General features: G+C 43.8%; 1 protein-coding gene and 1 long non-coding RNA gene across 4 annotated transcripts in view; one reads left to right on the top strand and one right to left on the bottom strand.

Moving 5' to 3' along the window:
- Window positions 1–6,932: 6,932 nt before the first annotated feature.
- LOC127016372 (uncharacterized) lies at window positions 6,933–20,676 on the bottom strand. Its single transcript, XR_007766494.1, has 3 exons — window positions 20,628–20,676; window positions 16,796–16,938; window positions 6,933–7,084 (listed from the first exon to the last, which is right to left on the bottom strand). It is a non-coding gene; the product is annotated as an uncharacterized LOC127016372 (long non-coding RNA).
- The window catches only part of CAPRIN1 (cell cycle associated protein 1), a 38,166-nt gene continuing 36,537 nt past the window's right edge, over window positions 19,499–21,127 (top strand). For 2 of the 3 annotated variants that reach the window (XM_050896809.1, XM_050896807.1), the window contains exons 1-2: window positions 19,891–19,974; window positions 20,317–20,507. In XM_050896809.1, the coding sequence (XP_050752766.1) occupies window positions 20,319–20,507 (189 nt within the window). In that variant the 5' untranslated portion in view covers window positions 19,891–19,974; window positions 20,317–20,318. Of the gene's footprint in view, window positions 19,537–19,890; window positions 19,975–20,316; window positions 20,508–21,127 lie in introns of those variants that run through there. The other variant, XM_050896808.1, reaches the window with a different exon arrangement.

The raw sequence follows: 21,127 nt of genomic DNA, 5'->3' as shown, positions 1-21,127 counted from the left end.
ATGGCAAAGAATACAAAGGGTCAGATCCATCACGCCTTTGTTAAACCAAGTCCATAGAGACTTTTCTTGACACAACCAGATCTATCAAAAGAGGAAGAAAACACAGTTAGCAACCAGTAGTAACAGATTCTTGTCAGATTCCCCAAAATTACTTTGAAAATATCTTTTCTTCAATGCTAGACTTGTCCCTGGCTATTAAACATCTGCTCAATTGTAGAAATACTTGAAAGATTACTTGGTGATAAAACCCTGAATAAAATCAAAGGTTTTCTAGTGCAGGCTGATAACGTGTATACACGTCTAGTCAAACAGATCCCCTTCTTATAAGACAGCAGGAAAGAGACTCAGGTGAAATTTGTCTATGCTTAAGTTACGCAGCCAATATTAATTTAGGAAAGCTCCCTTTGAGACTACGATAATGTCTGTTCTAAGAAAAAAGGGGGGAGCTTTCTCTACCTGAGGAAATATTCACATCATCTGGACCATGTTTCAATTCCTCCCTTGTTCCCTGAGTTTCTTTATATATCATCACAGCAGTCTGTAGAGGCTTCAGCTGTCAGGTGTACGCCTGTTATACCAGCCACGGCATAAAAAACGGTCGCTGACCTAAAACATTTGCAGACGAAAGGCTAGTCCTACAAAGATTCTCATAATGTGCAAATATTCGGGCAGAACTCAAGAGAGCTGCATAAAATCTCTTGGTTAATTATGTGCCTAAGTGGCTCCAGGTCAGGAGCATACCTGGTATCGATACCAATAAGCAGAATATCAGTTTTCTCTAACCAAAACTAGTATATAAAAGAACTACCAGGGTGGAATATCTAAGAAAGTAAAATATATACAACTGAAATAAAATCACCTACCCAATAGAAGTGGAATGACACATACACGGTGTGAGAAATACGCAGAAAGAAGAGTTACAAACCTGTGATCCACCCTGCTAGCGGAAAAAAAAAAGCGCTATGGGAAGAGAATGGGTTTATGGTGATGTTCTGGATTAGCACAGAGGGACTAAGAGCCATGTCGCTGGGAATATGGGATGGCCTGCCTGCCTGTCGGCATCCAAAGTGGCTCCCCTTGAAGGCTGTGGGTACCTGTGAGGGTGTGAGCTCCCAGAAGATGGTTGTTGTTCCCACCGGATCCTAGCTGTGGGAAGCTGAGGAGAAATCAGCTCTATGTATGGTATTCCTTTGAGGTCCTTCCTTAGAGGGTAAAAGCTTTTGAAGAGGGATGGTGGGAGGATTAAAAGATATTTCTGGCACATCCCTAACTGATGAAGGAAACTGCTAGAAGGCAACCTGGTCTCCTGAAAATGTAGTGACAGCAATCACGAGAAATACGCAGTACTGCTGGCCCAAACCTACCATCCCCACCTGAGGCCACCCTTTCCCAAAATTCTGCGTGCATAGGGCTGTAAGTCTGAGCTTCCCAAATATGCTGCAAAATTGTCCCCTGAGCGGACACCCCGTGTGTCGCTGCAGAGCAGCTCAAGGAGCTGATAAAGTTACTTAACAACAGAGCTGGAAACACAAGGTATAAACACAGCTAGTGAAGCTCGGGCAGATGTTGCTGAGTGCTTTCTCTGCAGCGTAATGATAATGAGGAGACAGCTATCCCTCCTCCCATATGTCCTGGCATCTCAAAAAGAGCGAGCAAAGGAGGAGGAAAGGGAAAGGCTGTGTGGTCAGCGGGCGGGGTGAGACCACCACCTCTCACGCATCCTTATCGGCCTCCACAGAGACACAAACACTCCTTTCACAAGGGTGTGTAAAATAGTCTTCAAAGCGATAGCAACGGAACCAACTGAGAAATGGCCTGTAAAAAGAATTAAAAACAAAAACTTGGGTTTTTTTCCACTCTCTTTTTTCTCTAAAGCCACTCTGAACGCAGAATGTGCAGCCCATAGCCCTGCATAATGCAACATCCACATTAAGCAAGTCATCTCTGAGGGTCCCTTTCTCTTATTTTCGGGAAAGGACACCCCTGTACACCCTTCCGTCAAATGTCACAGTATGTGTCACATATATATTTCACATTGACAGTGAAAAAGGGAAGTGTACAAAATGTACTAAGCCCTGAGAAACCCAAACACTTGCTCTGCAAGTTGCTGACCGCCCTCACCTCTGTTGCCGTGGGAGCTGCAGGGGCTCAGCAGCTTCACTGAAGGCACACATGGATATAATAAATTCGGGGTTCACGGAGGGAAGCGGTTCTAGGCGCTCTGAAAGTGAAAATATTATGGGCAAGGGAAGAGAGGGAGAGAGAGGAGGGGAAAATAAAAATGAAAGGAGGTGAAGGGAGCTAGTAAAGAGAATAGAGAGAAAAGTTAAGGAATGAGATGCTGTATATGATTAAGGTCAAAAAATGTGGCTGGAACACAATGAAAAGAAACCACGTGGTTTACTGTCACAGAAGTAATTGAGTGCATCTGTTTTTATAATCAACCATGTTTATAGGAACAATACACAGAAGGACTTTAAAACTCAGATCATAAATACTTAGTGCTAATTTTTTTGCGCATAACAGAGGTATGAATAATAATGAACAACAGGAGAAGTCACAGTAAAGTCAAAGTCACAGTCCAGTCTGCCCTCTCCATAGCACAAAAATAAGGAGACATTTCATGACTTCGAAAGAAAATACTTTATTTTTAATGGCCAAAGATTTTGGTTTTTACCCAGTGAACAGTTAATCTATGTAACTTGTTGCCATCATGTTTAAAACCTGGTATATACAAAGATTTCAGACTGGATCTGACCATTCTTATACAAATAATGAATGCATTCCCATACATACCAGGCAAAAAAAAAAAGTCCTATTTTTTTAAACTGTTTGACTACTAACAGACAGACAGTGAAAGGAAAGTGTCCTGGTGGTAGGTTTTTTCATTCTGTAGTTGCCCCCTAAATTAAGCATTCTTTCCACCCAGACTGTCATTATTCATGGACTTCAGGGAACGGGGCCATGGGGATGAAATCTGAAAGGCTAGCATAGTATGATCCTTCCATTTAAAAAAAAGTAACTGTAATAGACATCGCTTCAAGAATTAAGCCATGCTTTCTTGTACAGTGGTCTCGTTATATCGCATGTGTTAAAGAAGATCAGTACCAGAAGATCAGTTTGACCAGAAGATCAGGTCAAACCACGACATTGCCGAAGACCCCCAAGAAACACTTGTTAATGGCAATGACTTGGTTACGCTGAGTTGGCAGAAATCGGTTGTATATTAAGCATGAAGGATCAAACACAGCATTGGCATGGTGAACATCTTCATATATGAATGATTTAATGACACTTTGCAAGAACAGACTTGTTAACTTGTAAGGCAGTGTTGAATCAGTATTCAGCCAGGATCATAAGAACAACCAGAGCAGCGAATCAGTTAAAAATGAGAAAGGTTGTGGAGCACGTAAAAAAATACAAACAGTTGTGGGAGCGAGAGAGACTACCAGGTGACTAGCTGAAGGCAATAGTTGTCCCAATCCTGGCAAAAGGCGATCCTGCTGATCAAAATAATTATGGAGGTGAAAGCTTATTGTCAGTACTGAGAAAAATTCTGATTAAAGTAATAGTCAACAGATCAAAGCTGGTTTTAAAGGGAGTAGTGAGAGAAAAGCAGTGTGGCTTCAGATCAGGATGAAGTTGCATTAATCAGATATGCAGATTTTTACAGTTGATGGAAAAAAAGGAAGAATGGGGTTTAAAAGTGCTTGTTATTTTCCTTGATGCTGTGAAGACATTTTATTTGGAAGGAGCCATTACAGAACGCAGCAAAAACGATACAACATTCAGATAAGCACATTGGTAGTACAAATGCTGGGAACTCCTGCAGTGCTATAGGAATTGGCAGAAAATTAAGCAACTGGTTCAAACCAAGTCTGGTGTGAAACAAAGGACTATGAATTTGCCAGCGCTTTCATCATGTACTTCAAATGGACATTAGGATAGTAAATGAGTTGAAGCATGTGACAATGGAAGATCTAAATTTCACATTATGCAAATGACATTGCATAATTGTCAGATAAATGAGGTAAAGTTGATTCTCTTTGCTAATTGACAAAAGTGCTGCAGTCATCTGGGTTTTAAAATCTATCGATACGAGAAAGTGTTTCTGTCTTGGAAAGAATAGGCATTTTTTTATATATGCCTAGGGAGTTTAATTGGTGCTAAGGAGGAAAAAGTAAAAAGATGTGCTTAGCCAAAAGCTTAAAACATGAAAGCATATATGTACTGAAAGAGGGCACTAACAGTCTATAGGCCAGAAGTGGCTGTATTAAATAAGAGAGATCTGACCGCTGCTGATGTAGGAGTTCCTCCAAAGGCAGCGGGCATTACGCAGCGTAAGAACAGAGAAATTAGGAGCAGGCAACGATGCCAAATCAAGGTCTGAGACCGGCAACAGTGGAAAAATATGACAATGAGGAGGGATCCTGGAGAAGGGACCCGGATGAGCGAACGCCAAAGACATTCACTCACGCACGCACACGGCTAAGGGCTAAACTGATCCCCAGCCCCATGGCCAGACCTTTCTGATGGGAATGGGACTGAAATGGATTTGAGGAAGGCATAAGCTCTAGACAAGGGTGTTATATGACTCCTGAGTCTGCAAAAAAAAAGAGCCAGGAAAGAAGACATATTAAAGTCTCTGCCTTGGCCAAATTCCAACTCAATTAATTACAATCTGCCTTTTAAAATTCCCCCTGAAGTTTCAGCTAGATAATATATTCTTCCATGCATGTCCTGTGAGGCTGAGAACTGTTGCAGCCCACCGCTGAGCTACCGTTTGCAGATAGCACGATTTCTGCATGCAATGCTTATGTCAGGTCAAGTTTGTGAAGGCCTTGGGACCCTTGAAAATGAGAAGTGCTTGGTAGAACGAAGATGATGAAACCATAGAAAAACAGCGGCAGTCACTTTGCTATAAATCTTCCTGCTGTGCAATTTTTTGGTAAATGTGCTCATAAAACCTCACTTCTGCCTTCTAGTGGATAAAAGATAGGAGAGCATTGCAGCAGAAAAAGAAGAGAGAACTACTGTAAGGAAAATTAGCTTTGGATTCCTCAACATCATTATTAACAAGCTCTGAAGATCAGACTCAAGCAAAAATCTTGTCAGTTTTACTCATAACAATGACGGTTGCATTCAATTCTCACCCTGACTTCCGTTGATTGTAATGGTACGAAATGCAACTCCTCTCTTTTAGTATGGACCCAACCCTACGTGGAAGGCCAAGGATACTGAAATGTTCAGTACTGGGCTGATTTTGATTACAACGGGTCCTGCTGCGTCCACTTCTGGTTATACTGCAGATAACTCTGCCACTAATACAGAGGACAGAAAAGAAAACCCCTTCCTTTCCTGCCAGAAGACCTTGTAAGAAGGTGGTTTTCAGACTAGCAGAAGCAACAGTGCATAGGAAATGCAGATTGCCACACAATTTTTCTTTATATAAGCAATCGTTGCTCAGTTTGGTTTCTGAACGAGCTCGGTATCTACAACTGACACTGATGTTCTAGAAATCTTAAAATTAGGCTAATAGCCTGAAAATCAATGAGTGTAAATGTAAACACTCCTCTGAGCTTGATGAACAAGTCCCCACATCTATACATTTCTGTACACCAGAAATTTCAAATTAACCCAATGGTTCCTGGATAAGCGGCGCAACGGGAAAGCTAGTTAAGACTTGCTAGAATTATTTTCAAACAGAAGGCTTTCATTATTTTTTTTCTGATACTCATACACATTTTTGCATGTAGGAGAATAAAAAAATCAATGCAACCACTTGTCCAATTAGATGTTTCTTCTGTTTCTCGAAAGAAGAGCCCCTGGCAACCACACAGGCTAGGACCAACTGTCTGGGGAGCCGCTCTGCTGAAAAGGACCTGAGTCACTTGGTGGAGAGCGAGCTGAACATGGGCTTACAGTGTTCCTGGCAGCAAAGAAGTCCAACAACATCCTGGGGTCTGTGACTAGGAGCTCAGGTTGCCCAAGAGGTTGTGCAGTGTCCAATCTTGGAGGTTTGGGAGACAGCACTAGAGACCTCCTGAGGTCCCTTCCAACCTGAACTGTTCTGTGATTCTCTGATTTCAGGTTTCCCTGAGCATAAAAACGATCCGTAGGCACAGGGTTTCGAGATGTCCTGTTAGAAAAAAGACATTTCTGATCCTTACCTATCAACTCCAAAGGCCTCAGGAGGAAACATCTCTTTTTTTGCAGTCAGTGCCAGTTTTGACATTACTTTAAATGGTGCCAAAGTTTTGGCCTTCAGCTCAAATCCTCACTCTGCCACTTTGGCTTGTTTTTCAGGGGCCGTGGTGGAACCCAGCCTTGGCTTGGGGTCAGGCATTGCAGGTCTGTGTCCAAGCCTCAGCTCTTATCACATCTTAAGTCCATTAAAACTGCAGCGCCAGGCGAAGGTTAACGATCTCCTGCCTTCGTCCCTTCTGCAGTAAACCACTTACAAATCTTTCTAGTGGGCTGTAAAAACTGAAGGAGGTTGTCAAGTCAATCAACAAGCATTTGAAAAGGGCAGGACCTTAAGAGAGTCTGCAGCAATGGTTATGGAGCACAGATTTGGGGTGAAATTGTGAAATCTCTGGGGGCAGTAAGAAATGGGGCAGCAGAGCTGTTTCCCAAGAGTCTGCTTGTCCCACCCCCTTCCCTCTCTCCTCTCGTAGCCTTCCCCTTTTCCACAAGGAGACCACTTGCTCCAGAATTGGCTTCTGCCACATCCCCATTTGTTCCACACACACACAAAGAGAAAGGGCAAGCTGAAAAACTTCGGCTGAACTCCAGTAATTATCTCAAGTGAAGTGAGGAACATGGGTCATTTTGAAGATGAGGTAAGTGGAGTTTCATGGAGTTCGTTTATAGAAATTTGGCTTCTGACACTGACTTTCACATGAAGAAAGCATGTTCAGGAGATCCCTCAGGCTTCCCATGAGACTTACATCCAGCTGGCACGATGAGGAATGCCAGGATGCTGGTCTTTAGCCCTGGTGCACCATTGCTGTAGAGCAAGACATCAAGTGCTTGAGTCGAATTTCAAGTGAGCATCACCGAGGCCTCCTCCATGCACTCCCACCTGCAAAGAAGAAAAAATAAGACCAGTCTCTTTGGCCACCTCCACTCTTACCATCTGACACTCATTATTAAAGCTGAGTTTATTCTTTCTATGGCTTCCCATTACATCAGGTAAGGCGATGCTCTCGCTTCTGTCCTGACTTGGCAACTCTCCCTTCTCCAGTTAAATTTGGGGGTTCAAGCGTTATGAGTAGGGTTGTGAACCTAACAGAAATTTGTTTTCCTCTAATGCTTATGCTACCAGTTCAGATTATTTGTCATTGTTTAGGATTAAATATTGGCATGGGATTCCAAATGCTAACATGTATTTGTGTTCCCATAAACTTACTGGTCTGAGTGGGCAGTGAGGACTGGAAAAATTTGGAAACTGATGTTTGGGGCCAGGAAAGGTGAGGGGAAGAAGGGTGTTTTTCTAACAGAGAGCATAAACCACTGGAGGCCACTCAATACATTCATACAGGGAGGAAGAGATGCCTACCGAACGTGCAGGTAGTGATTCAGCATTCTTTACTGCCTTTGCTAATGAGACGTATTTGGCTTCTTTAATAAAACGGGCTTTGGAAACTGCATTTTAAAGAGGAAGGACAATGTGCAGCACCTGGTAGCGGTCATGCCACTGAACAACTTCATTGGGTTTTTTATTCTCTGTAGAGGTCCCAGTAGTAATCTTCAGCCACTGTCAGCCAAAAGTCTAACATGACGACAAATTTTACAAATGATGAAAAAGTTTTATCAGTATTGAGTTAATAAAATGGCATTGCTTACTCATCCTCAGAATATGCAATCCCTACTGTTTCTTAATAAAACTAAACCAAAAAATACACCTTTCTGGACAAACACTTCCAAGATTATTTTTTCCTAACGATCATCTCTGATGTGCTGTTTGCCACTAGGGATGTGTACGCCCGATGGCATGTCACCTGCTGAGAATAATCGTGACAGAACGTCACAAAGTCGAGGATCGCCTCCATTCCTTCATCCTACTCTTCTTCACTGGCATGTGTAGGCCAGCAGAATTCAGAACTGAGCCCCCCTCTGAGATGTCTCCCTATTCCTCCTTCAAACCGCAGTGACTATTCCACGCACCTCAGAGCAACCCTGCTTTGGAGTTCAAGGGATGAGTTCAAAATGGATTTTTAAAGCAGCTCATGAACGCTCTCTAGTGGTTAAAATAGCAAGTACCTTTAATGTCACCTCCTATCACCTTTTCAACCCAATTTCAATTAATAAATCACTCACAATGACTCATGCGTCTCCGAGTTTAAAAGATTTTAAAATTACAGTTATAATTATTGTTATAATTATTATAATATTTTATTATAATTTATTCTTAGGCACTAGAGTAGTGTTTTTCACTACGCAAAGTACAGACTGAGTCTAACATCATTCCTGTGCATCAAGTAACATTTTTTTCTTTGGCCAACTAACAATTTTCATCCTCGACTGTGTTTGCAAAGGTCAGCGGTCACTGAAAATTCATGTTATCCACAAATATCGATTCGTTCCTTACTGCATATTTTCCCACATATTTCAGGATTCCTTACTTTCTAGACTAGCCATTCAAGCTCCTCATCGAAGCCCTGAATGTATGTCACAGAAAATGCTAATTTTTCATTTCACAGCAGAAAGCAAAGTTGAGAAAGAACTAGGTGACCCAGTTATGGAAATCTGGCAGCTCCAAGACCAAAGGACAGATTAAAGCAAAGAACATGCCACAGACAGTAATGACGAAATGCTTGTGTTGTTTTTGAATAATTAATAAATCACAAGCCTGTGTCCAAGGGAATATTTGCATGAAACATTATTTACATACTTTTTCAAATGTTAATTGCAACCTGTCTTGCAAAAACAAACACACTGGTTCACAGACACACGTTATTTGAATGTTTTCATTTTTTTTGTCTACACTCTGTTTATTTAAAGACCGTGTCTTCTTGTTTGTCTGCCTTTCTCACCACAGTCACTCCCTTAATCATCATCACCAGTTCAAACCTCAGACTGCTTTTCAAGTAGTCTGAAGCAACTCAGAAAGTTGCTCCAGTAACAATCCTACACAAAAATCCTGGGTCATAGAAGGTCCTTGGTAAGTATTGGATCCCCAATATTTATTCCAAATCACACATTTTGCAGATTTAGATTTTGATGCAGTATTCCTTCATTGCAACTGATGCAACACATCTCTTATGGCGTGAGCCATAATCTGCCAAATAATGGCACTTTTGCAGGCTCTTCAGTTCTGGACCAAACTAACTCCTGCCACAGCGCCAAGCATGCCCTGCATTGCTCTAAATTACATCAGCCTTTGGTGACTTCCTGGCAGCAATTTGTAGTCCCAAAATAACTGGAATTCAGCGCTCCTCTTTCTCCAGTCTCATCTTCCAGCTTCCTCCAGCTCGCTGTTGGACCGGGGCTTTCTCCCTCTCTAGCACCCATCCTTACTGCTGCCAACCACAGGTCTCTGCTCTTGCCTTTAGCTCTTCAGGTATAACAAGGCCTCTTGTCCTCAAATGGAGTCTGATAGAGACGTGGTGATGCAAAACGAAACTTGGTGGTGGGCCTGTGAGGAGCTGATGCAAGCCTGCTTCCATGTTTGCAAGAAAAACTTTCTGTTTACCAGCAAATTGCACTCCCTGATAATTTTTCATGACATTTCCCAGCCTTCATCCTGATGACAACTTCTTGGTTATTAAGTAATTAAAATGTGAAGTAATTAATTTTACTTTCTAATTAGATAATTGTTCTGTCATTGCAATTCTCAGAGTGTAACATGTTATTATTGCAATATCTTAGTTGCTAATGTCAGTGAATCAAAATTATTTTTTTTAAAACCTTAAATCTTGTGTCGGTCCTCAGATAAACTAGGCGTGCTACAGCCTCCTTACAGAAACCTGTTCCCAAATTTCTTGTTTCCTCAGCTGCAGTAGGGTCTTACTCTGTGTGTTTATGACTCGGATAGCCACCTGGGGAATAACTCTGTTGCTCTTCAAAGACATTTATAACCCTTTCATCACTGGGGTGCTGGGGAATAGAATTGCCCAGTGGACTTGAAGAGTTTGGACTTGAAGAGTTTGGACTTGAAGAGTCCTTGAACTTAATTTCATGGCTGCAAAAGACATCATGCCAAAAGTGACTGGCTATAGTTGTGTAAAGGCTATCAGGGACTGCTCCACAAAGGAAGGAGAGCCAGGAGCCGAGCGCAAGGACAGCATAGGGGCAGTGACCCCATTGACCAGAGCGCAATCCCAAGGTACCCACGTGTGGCCGGGTTGGTGACAGTGATGGCTTCCATTGAGAGGCCATCAAACAAGGTGAGGGGACAAGTCAGGGTCTGGCCAGGAGGTCCAGCCGTGATCAGCTGGGGACAGGGCTGAGCAGGGGCCTTCTACAACACAGTTGAGGCTCAGTGGCTTGAAAAAAAGAAACCTATTGAAGCACAGGCAAAAATTAGGAATAAATCTGAATTTATGTAGGTGACCTCTTTACCTGTTTTTACATGATTTTTATGGCTTGGGGTTTTTTTGTTTTGTTTCGGGTTTTTTGTTTGTTTGGGGCTTTTTTGAGCAGAAGCATTTGCAATTCTTTAGTGGAAGAACTGTTCAGTTTCCCTGGGATGTATATGGCCTTGAGGAACATGTTTATGTATGGCTCTGAGAGCGCTGAGCAGTCAGGAAGAAAAAGGGCTACAGTGCCAGTGGGCACTCCTAAAGACAGCATGCCTTTGAAAGGTAGCTGTAGCACCAACGTATTTGGAAATACTTGTTTAATGCAACCATTAATTTTTCTTCAGATAGATCTTTAGCATAAGGTCTGTGATTAGTCTTCCTCAAAATAGCCAAGCCGAGCCTCAAATACTGACTGTAGTGTGAGAATTATCAACCCATCCTTGCTCTCCTCTGGACTGGAGGCATTTTATACCTACGTGGATAAAGGCTTTCTGCATTCTTTTCATGCAAGTATTCATTGTGAGATGCAATTCTCTTCACTGTGAGGAAATGTCATCTATATTATTACTTTGTCTTCTAAACAGACAGATAGGTAGACCCTACAACAGTAGCTAGATACATAGATAGATGGAAAAGTATTTAAATATGGTCAATATATTGTGAACCTTAAAATACACCTGACTTGCATGAGAACTGTAGTTCCTCAGAATCTTTGAAAGAGAGGACATTTGTGCTTAAATATGTTACAAAAAGAATCATAAAACATCCTGTGATTTTCTTTTCTTTTACTTCATGGTTACATTAATAGGACTTAAAGATTGTACAGTGGAATCATAGAATCATAGAATCGTTTCGGTTGGAAAAGACCTTTAACATCATCGAGTCCAACCGTAAACCTAGCACTGCCAAGTCCACCACTAAACCATGTCCCTAAGTGCCACACTGTAATGTGGAATTGTATGTGGAATTGTAATGTACAACCTGTATCTGTCCTTTGTTAAGTGCAGAGGTTTCAAATACTGTTGTTTACAGCAGCTTCCAGTTCTTTCAGTCATGCTTACTAAGCACACTTCTATTTTCCACGTAAGAATATTTTCTATAAGAGGTTTTAAGTATTTCCTGCTCCTTTCTGACTATGCTGTACTGGAAAACAGACATTAGGTTAACAAGTGTAAATGCTATGATAAAGCCTGAGATAAGCAGGTCAGTATAAACAAGTACACAAGAGCCAGACTGCAAAGAGGCATCTTCTCATCTCAGTGCACAGGGATTTACACATCAGCACTATTTTCTGTTTTCACATTGGGAGAAACTTTGCCATTTGAAAGCTCATAATAAGAGGTTTTCAGCGGCAAAACAAAATGGAAGCAACAAGTTGATCTAGCCACTTGCAAACTGAGCTGTATACTAGTCTTTCTAATTTAAGTTAGCAATGCTCTACCTTTATTCATGAAACATCCTAAGTGATTGGGAAATAAAGGAGATGAGTAAGCAAACAAAGATTTGTCAAAACCAAACTGTGTCAAACTATTTAATTTCCTTTCATGAAGAATATCGCATGGACAGAGAAGCAGATGACATGTTCTGACTTTAATGAGGCTTCTAATACTTTCTCACACAACTCATAAGCAACCTAAGAAAATATGAGCTAAATGAAACTACTGTAAAGTGGGTGCAAAGCTAGTCTACTTAAAGAATAATTGCCAGCGATTCCCTGTCAAAATGAAAGGAGATATGAAGCAAGGTATCACTGGAATTTGTTCATGTGTCCATGCTAGTTAATATTTTCATTATGACCTAGACGGTAGAACAGAGGGTATGAAAGCTGGGAAAAAAGTCAACTACTTTGGAGACAAAATGTGAAATGGTCGAAAAAAAGGATGAAACTCCACGTGGACAAGTCCACTTAGGCAGCAATAAGCAACTTCATAAACTCATGCTGGGGGATAATATGTTAGCCAGTATTTCTGCAGAAAAAGATCTGGAGGTGATAATGAATTACAAGCTGAACATCAGCATACAGTGTGATTTTGTTGCAGAAAAAGCAAATATCATATCTAGGTGCATGTATCCTGTGAGACACATAATGTAACCGTATCATGATATCATCATTAACAAGGACTCAGCTAAAGTAATGTATCCTGTTTTAAGCACTACATTTGAAGGTACATACAGACCAGTTGGAGATAGCACTGAGGAAAACATCAAGAATAGTCAGAGCTCTAATAAACTTCACCTATATGGAAAGGTTGAAAGAACTGGGGTTGTTTGGCCTAGCAAAGAACACCGTGAAGAAATACAGCTGTGTCACCAAACTGTGTTAGAAAGACAGCTTCAAAGAGAAAAACTTAGTATTTGTGTTCAGGATATTTAGGATCAGAAGTAGCAGCATCGATACTAGAGTAACAGAGATTCAGATTACATGCAAAGACAATTTTCTATCAGTAAGAATCATGAAGCATTAAAATAACCTGCCTGGGAGGCTGACATTAGCAGGCCATCCTGGCACTAAACTGCATCCTGAGTCTGGCCTGTCCTATATCAGCATTATGGATTCCTTAAAATAACCAGTCATCCTTCATCAAGTGCCTTTCAAATTTATTCCTCCTTTACCTTTCTTATGTACGTGACATGCAGGAAGATTTTGATGTGCCAGTTGGAGAGCATCAAGTTTGATTAGCAATCTTCAGGTTCACTTGGAAACTATGTGTCATGACCATGAATAAATTATGAATATCATTAGAAAAAACATTGTTTTTCTAATGACTATGCATGACCAAATCAGCTGAAGAGATGAAGAGCTTAGGCACAAATTTACTGGGGGCTAAGTGGGGCGTTTGACTTCATTTGACTGTGAAGAACTATTTGGACTCCTCCATTCATAGATTCATAAAAAGTCGGTATTGGACACGTCACAAGCCCCACGTTACCCCATCTACAGTAAAATTTGGCCTCCCTCGGGGAGCAGCTGGCCCTTGCTGTTCCCTGACAGTATCTTTGCCCTCCCACTATTGATTTTTATGATACCTTTCAGCACTGGATCGAATATCCTTTCAGGAAGCGCCATTTTGTCTCCACAGTTATAGAGAACAGCTTTTTGAAACCAAAAGGATTTTTTTTTTTTTTTGAGGTGATTGACTACAAGTTTTGGATGATAACCACTCTAGATGTTCTCCAGAAGTAGAGGTCTAAGATACTTAGACTGTGATAAGCCTGAGTTTGACTTACAGCCTTGTGATACTCGCATTTAAACTGGTGTGATACAGTAATGTGGCTGAGAGGTGCAAAAAAAACCCCAAAACTGAAAATTGCTGGTTAGGAAGATGTTTTGGTTGGAGCTGCAGCATTTGTCATAACACTACCCAAAATTTTCCTTAACAGCAAGGAAATAAATACAGAATTACTTGATATAATTTACAAATATAGAAAGATGACTGGAAAAGTAAATTAGAGGGAGGACAGGCATAGAACAGTCTGGATAGCGTGGTAAGCTGGGCCCATTCAAATCAGCTAATTCAGGCAAATATAAAGCCCTCAGTGGTTTTGAGCTGCTCTTCAGTGTTGAGACTTCTTTGGTATGTATGACCGACCGACTCCCTTCCTATGTCAGGACTTTGAACATGAAAATGAATGCTTGATCTACTTTGCATATAGTTTATGTAGCAAAGTAGTGTCCCAGCCTGGTTATTTACTTCTGTAAGCTGAAGGCTTTTGTAAACAATTACTTCATGAAAGAGCTGAAGAACTGTGTGACATCAGTAGAAACAGAAATACGTTTTATAATGATTTCCCATCAATGGCTATGTAGGGAAATCTATCATTTAGTGGCATTTAATCAATTTTTCGCTGTATTGGATTGGAATTATGCTAGTTTTGACTAAACATACCATTAGACATCATTTAATCTCCTTTGAACCCAAATATCTTTTGAATTTTTTATTGATCTTGCTGTTAACACATCAATATTTAACATTTGTGATAAAAAACTTGTAACTTAATTTTATTTGGACAAAAACATATACCGAGCTTTCAATCCTTATTCAACGATAGCTTTATTTTGCCTGGGTTTAATTTTGTTATGAAAGTTAGCCAGCCTGTGGGTTTAGATAGAATGGGAATTTCTCTCCTCTGAGCAAATTCCTTTGGAAAAAGGAAACCTAAATAAAAACAAAGCGATAACTTTCTAAAACTGCCTGATAAGCAGGAGGAACTACAGCTTTTGAGATTTGCAGAGTGGGCCCCTCTTAAGACAGTAAAACTGAGTGAAAGTTCAGATTCTCCCAAGCTCCTGTTCCCAAACAGGACTCCTGCTCTGGGTTGGTATTGTAGTAGATACAGTTCTACTCTCCAAAGTAAGTTTGTAACCTCAACGGCAAATAAAAGATATTGTTGACTCCTCTTCATTACTCGACTTTAAATGTTGCTATTTTATAAAGTATTTTGGTTTGTTTCTTTTTCTAACCATAATCCTTGTATACTAAATCTGGGAACTGGAAATAGAGGTTGGTACTTCTTATTTTCTGTGTACCACCAGTGGAACAGGATCTGCTTTTCAGCTTAAGCTATGGTTACCTCTATCCCTGTTCTTACTGTCATGTTCTCAGTGGCATGAGATCAGTCAGGGAACTGATTGATGAATAGATCTGTGATAATGTACAAGAAGGGAAATTTCATTTTAGTCTTATGGATCCAACTGAAAAAAAACCCAAACCAACTCAACACAGAATAAATAGAAGTTATTCATTATATTATTTCATTATATTATTCAGAATAATTCTGAGTATGAACAGGGAGCAGACGCAGCAATTAAGGAGAGAACACTACGCACTGTGGGTCAGAGTTCCTGGTTTGGGGAAGCAGAGAACCTGTCAACGGGGTGGGAAAGCTGGCAAGATGCAAGATCGGTTGCTGTTTCGGAGAAGTGGGCAACAAGAAGATAGAAGGACACAGGGCTGGGGTACCAGGTTTGGGGAGACAGGAGCATGTCCCCATTTGTCTGCTTTGATTGCCTGCACAGGAATGGTCAGAACAAAGCAGAGCTGCAGGGAGACACAGCTCGTCCTCGGAGCTCACAAGGAACCAATGTGAGACCTCAGTCTTGCTTGGAAGTAGTTCTCAGGACACTGGGGGAAAGCAATCTTTCTTTTCTTTCTTTCTTTTCTTTTTCTTTCTTTCTTTTCTTTCTTTCTTTTTCTTTCCTTCCTTCTTTCTTCCTCCCCTCCCCTCCCCTCTCCTCTCCTCTCTCCTTTTTCCTTTCCTTCTTCTTTTCCTTCTTCCCTTCCTTCTTTTTTACCTGGAGAAAGAACAACGGGGCAGGGGACTAGTAGTACTTCCCTGTAGGATTTTCCCCAGAGGGAGTGGCAAGGCTTGGCTTGGTCAAAAGTCCCCGAGCAAGGGTGGAAAGGGAGGAAATCTGAAATGGGAAGGGCTGGGAAGGTGTGTCGGGGTAACAAAAGTGATATAAAGGAGGATCAGAAAAACCCTGCCTGAGACAGTACTTCAGTGAGGAGGCTCTATGTCCCCACAGAATATTTATACAACCGTTGAGCCCTGATTACACCAATAAGCTTAAGGCTTTCTTCCCCTCCATCTTCTTTTTTGTGTAACTGGCTGGTTACGTGTGTTTTAAATACATCTGTCTCTGGTTTTGCCCTTCTGAGGGCTAGAAACCAAGAAACAGACAGAAAAGGTGTATTCAGACTTTCCAATTACAGCTGATGTAAAATAATGATGAATGAAAACCCAGAGAGATCTAGCATGGGAGATGTTTCCCTGGAACATGAAGAGCAAAGCTAAGTGTCTCCTAAATCTGGATCCCCACACTGCCTGCAGGGAGGTGGAGGCCTCCCTCATCTTGAGCAATTTTGTGGTCTAAAGGTTCACGTTTGTGGAAGTGCTACATACGCTTTCGCTGGGGGGACTTTCTCTCCTCTCTTGCTTTTCTATAGTGACTAAACAAACGTGACTCCAAAATCAGCAACTCCAGAGCTGACCTTCATTTACACAGCTCACAAACATGAAATACAAAGCCAGCTCCCTACAAATAAAAAGACTTGATCTGCACCATAATTATGCTCAAGTGTGATTTCAACCAGCTAGCTAACATCAAAGAAGTCAAAGGCGAAGAGACCCAAATCCAGATTTACAGGCAGATCATACCACACATGGTAAGGAAGGGGGTACTTATCCCTAAGAAATGTAAAGGTTGAGACCCACATGCTAATCACAAGTTTGTCATGCTAGAAGTTGCCAGGATAAAGCTTACTCACATATCAGAAGTGGTTCAACACTTCCTTAAAGAGGATGAGGTCTCAACTCTTCTTTGACGGCGGGGAATTCTTGTGTAGGGTTTTCTCTGTCAGGCGTTGATGATCAATATTGTTGGCACAGAAGTACGATGAATTTGTGGTCACTGTTTTTTGAGGAATGGTATGAAAGAGGTAGATGAATATATGACAACACGACCCGCCTAAAATTATAAGCACGTTAAGTATTAAGAGACATTTTAAGAGTTGAGATAGACTATGCAGTACAGTTTGTTTGTGTGAAAGTTATTTTCGAGTGAATTTTGGAAGTACGGAAGTTTTACTTCTAAAGTTGATGCAGATTAGGGAACCATGCGTACTTCAGCTGTTCCCAGGCTGCTCCAAAAGAGACTGCTGAAGGGTCCGGAGATCTGGTACGGAGCCTACGCAGAGCGATTGCAGCGTAGTACTGACGGTGAGTTATGCCATAATCCAACAGTGACGGACATTTTTGGTACAAAGTTGCTGTGTTACAGTAAGAATCTGTTCAATGAATTTAGTAAGGCTCATCCCATGCTAAATTAGCAAGTCTCTTTTTTTTAAGTATAATATGAAAGTCCTCCTTTTGCAGTCCCTGTGTAAGATAAGTAGTTAATGCTTTGCTTATAGTTACTTATGCTTTAGCATGTAAACTTAGCAGTAGTCTCAATTCCATCTTTGGCTAACCAAAAAGGCATCCAGTGTAATTAAGAAAAGCTTTGATGCAGTAATTGTCATGTAATCATTGCTCATGTAATCTCATGTAATAACTGCTCTCGGGAGCAGTATTTTTAACTTTTTTTTTTTTTTTTTGAGACCATGAACATTCGCTATTTTGTGTTATGCTTTCCCATGAAGAACAAATATCTCATGGTGGTAGACAAGATCAGGGCTTTATTCTGATCCAGCATCTATTGTTAATTTATTGTCACCAATTTCCCCAGCAGCTCTGATTTTTCTTTTATTGCAGATTTTTTTTAGCTCTTCAGCAATACAGGTTTTGAGTACAAACTATATTAGGATCCTATGACTTGGCTGAAAAACTTGCCCAAGCTGTTGAGAGCCCAGAGCTTGTGCAGAATTGCAATGGCAACGTAAGAAAAAGGAGAAATGAATAGGAATGGATGAAACAATTCCGTATTATTCTAAAGCATTATACTTTGTGGTCAAAAAGCCTCAATGTGCTTCACAAGTTCATGAAGAAACTGCATTTGACTTGGGAAGAAGGTAATTTCAACCCCTGCGTAAGGGCTTGGAGAAGTAAATGCATAAAAATTAAATCTTGTAAATATAATGGTATTAACAAAATCTTCTTGGTGAATAGTGAAAAGAAACGGACTTTCAATATTTGAAGATATTTCTTTTATACTTCATTTATTCAACTGAAACAATTGGGTTGGGTGATTTATTACACTTGTCTTATAACCTGTTATGCAAAAAGAGGTGATTCGGAAAGCAAATAATCTAATATAAAATGACAAAGCATTGAGCTGCTACAGAAAAGGCAGACATACATGAAAAATAGAAGCATAAGAAGCAATATTTACAGATGGAATGAAGAAAAAAATCCGACCATTCAAAATTAACTACTACAGCATGAGGTCAAAGAAAGCAGTTTCTTGCTGGATTATCAACTTGAATGAACTCCTGGGAAGCAAGAATCAGAATGGAAACAAGAGCAAGGACTGCGTGATCGTGTGCAGGGATGTGGCGAGGAAGGGCAACGAGACATCTCTCTCTTGGTGGTGGAGAACCATTAGGTTGGCCTAGCTGTTCAAGAAACAAACGCTCTTTCTTGTGTCAATGTAATGGATTGTGTGGATCCATGATTAAACAGGTCAAAGATTCAGCTTTAAAAAGCAATGGTAAAAATATAATCTTAAACTGGTATTAGAAGCAAAAATTCCATCTCAAATTGACAATTACTGGGAATTAAATTTTCAGAGCCTTATATTCCCTAAGTCTTCCATCCACTAATTCCAGAAAGACAACTGAATAAATAGTAAAACCTTTCCAATGTTATTTAGCTCCCCAGCCTGCTGAAGGCAGTGGCATTTCATTTTCAAGCTGTACCTCTCTAAGAAGGTGTAGTATTTATTCAAAAATTTCCCTTACTTCACAGAAAACTGGATGCTATTTCAGTACACTATCTTTAAGTTAATATTGAAGTAATTATTTGTTGTCAGCATAGAAGTAAAGGTTCAGCAAGTGCTAGCTAGACACGGTGCAGCTTTGGGTGACAGAAATGTGTAAAACTGAAGTCCAGTATGTTATGTAGTATTCGGGGATTGTATTTGGAGAGAGATGCACGTACCTCTACCACAAACCCCATATGAAAGACAAATGAGGCAACTGTTTCCAGTGACTGAAATGCAGTTATTAAGGCCCAATTACACCTGTGGCACACCACCTCTCCGGAACCCTCCCACAGTTTTAGGGACGTGCCTTAAAGGCATGAATAGGCAGAAAACATGTTTTGGAGTCACGCTTATGCCGGGAATGGCCTCGCTCCCGGGAAGGCGGGAGCGCTGCGACGGGCTCCACTCAGGGGAGACCCCCCCCGCCGCCACCTCAGACCCATCGCCCTCAGCGAGGCAGGGCCCGGCAGCACCCCGCTCCTCAAGGGCGGCCAAGAACCAGCCCAACGCCGGCGCTTAGTTTCACGGGCGGCAGAGCCCAATGCGGCGCGGGGGGTGGCGGGGAGGGCCGGCCCCACCCTCCCCACGGTGGGTCCCGGCTCGGTGCGGAGCTGCGGGCCCGGCGGGGCCGGGCTCTGAGGGGAGCCCCGCCTGGCTATTGTGTCTGGCGCTTAGGCGCCCGCCGCGCGCCTGAAAGACCCGCCAGAGACGAGCCGAAAGACGGCGCCGCTGCTGGGAAGCGCCTCCTCCGCCCGGGCAGGGCCGGCGCCGCAGCGCGCCGGCGGGCGGGCTCAGGCGTTCTCCGCGGGCACTCGCAAGTGGTGAGGACCCCCGCGCCGCTCGCTCCCGGGCCGCCTTGCCTTACGCGCTGGCGTGCGCGCCCCCGCTCTCTCCCCTAGTAGCGCGGTGCGGAGGTAGCAGGAGCAGCGCGGGCGGCGGGGCCGGAGTCGGCTGAGGCGGCCATTCCTAGAGCGAGAGCGCAGCGCACCGAATTCCCCCCCCTCCCCCGGGCCACTCACGCAGACGGTGAGGAGGGTGGCGAGGCCCTCCGGACACCGGCGGGGGGGGGGAGGAGGGCGGGAAGGGTCGAGCTCGGGGAATGACCGTTGGCTGGGCGAGCGCCGCTGGCGGCGGGAGGCTGCCCGGTCACGTGACCGCCCCGCGCGCACCCGCCCGCCCGAGTCAATTCGCTGGCGGGTGGGCGCGCGCCGGCAGGTGCGGCTCGCGCGCCCGCGCGCGCGCGCGCGCCCTGGGCGTGGGGAAGCGGCCGTGTGCGCGCGCGCCCGCCCTCCCGCGTGTCCCCTCCGGCGGCCCGTTCCCCCGTAACGCGCCCTCGCTCTCTCCTCTCTCTCTGTCTCTCTCTCACAGAGATGCCCTCGGCTACCAACAGCACTATGGCGAGCAGCAGCGGGAAAGCGGGCCCGGGCGGTGAGGCTGCCCCGGCAGCGGCGGCCGCCCCGCAGGCATCGGGTGGCAGCATCACCTCGGTGCAAACCGAGGCCATGAAGCAGATCCTGGGAGTGATCGACAAAAAGCTGCGCAACCTGGAGAAGAAAAAGGTGCTCTCCTGTCCCCCTCGGCCGGCGGCCGCGGGCTGACCGGCTCCCTCCCCCCCCCTCCGCCCCGAGGGTGGGCCCCGGGCCCCTCGGTCGCCCACCCTCCTCACCCCCTCTCCTCACCCCGGGAGGTCCCCGCTTTCTGGCGAGCCTTGCCCCCGGCGCCGGGCTGTCTCAGGGGACGTTGTACCGTCCCGTCCTATTTTCCTTCCTCTTCCTTGTGCCGGCCAGACGGCGGCCGGTCCCCTCAGCCGTGCCCTCCTGGTCCCTGGGCGAGGGAGCCTGCGGCCTGCGCGGGTTGTTCCCGGCGTCGCCCCCAGGGGCCGCCCGCTGGAAGGTTCCAGAAGGGCGAGCGCCTCTCTCCCGGCCTTTCCCCTTCCCCTTTCGGGGGTCTCCCGGCCCCTTCTGCCGGCCGCCCTCTCCCGCGGCCCCAGGAGCCAGCCGGGCGCGGCCCCCACCCCCCACCCCCGTGCGGCACCGGCGGAGGGCAGAGGCTGGAGGGGTCGTGGCTGCCGCCCCCCTCCAGCCCCGCGGGCCGCGGCCCGCTCCTCGCTGCCGGCGAGACCCCTCGGCGGCGCGGCTCCCTTCCCCCTCCCTTCCGCCTTTTGTTTCCCTCGGCGGGG

This window comes from Gymnogyps californianus, chromosome 5 (assembly GCF_018139145.2).
Source record: "Gymnogyps californianus isolate 813 chromosome 5, ASM1813914v2, whole genome shotgun sequence".
Classification (NCBI taxonomy): domain Eukaryota; kingdom Metazoa; phylum Chordata; class Aves; order Accipitriformes; family Cathartidae; genus Gymnogyps; species Gymnogyps californianus.
Note: the sequence above shows the minus strand (reverse complement) of the source record. Positions and strands in the feature narration are given on the sequence as shown.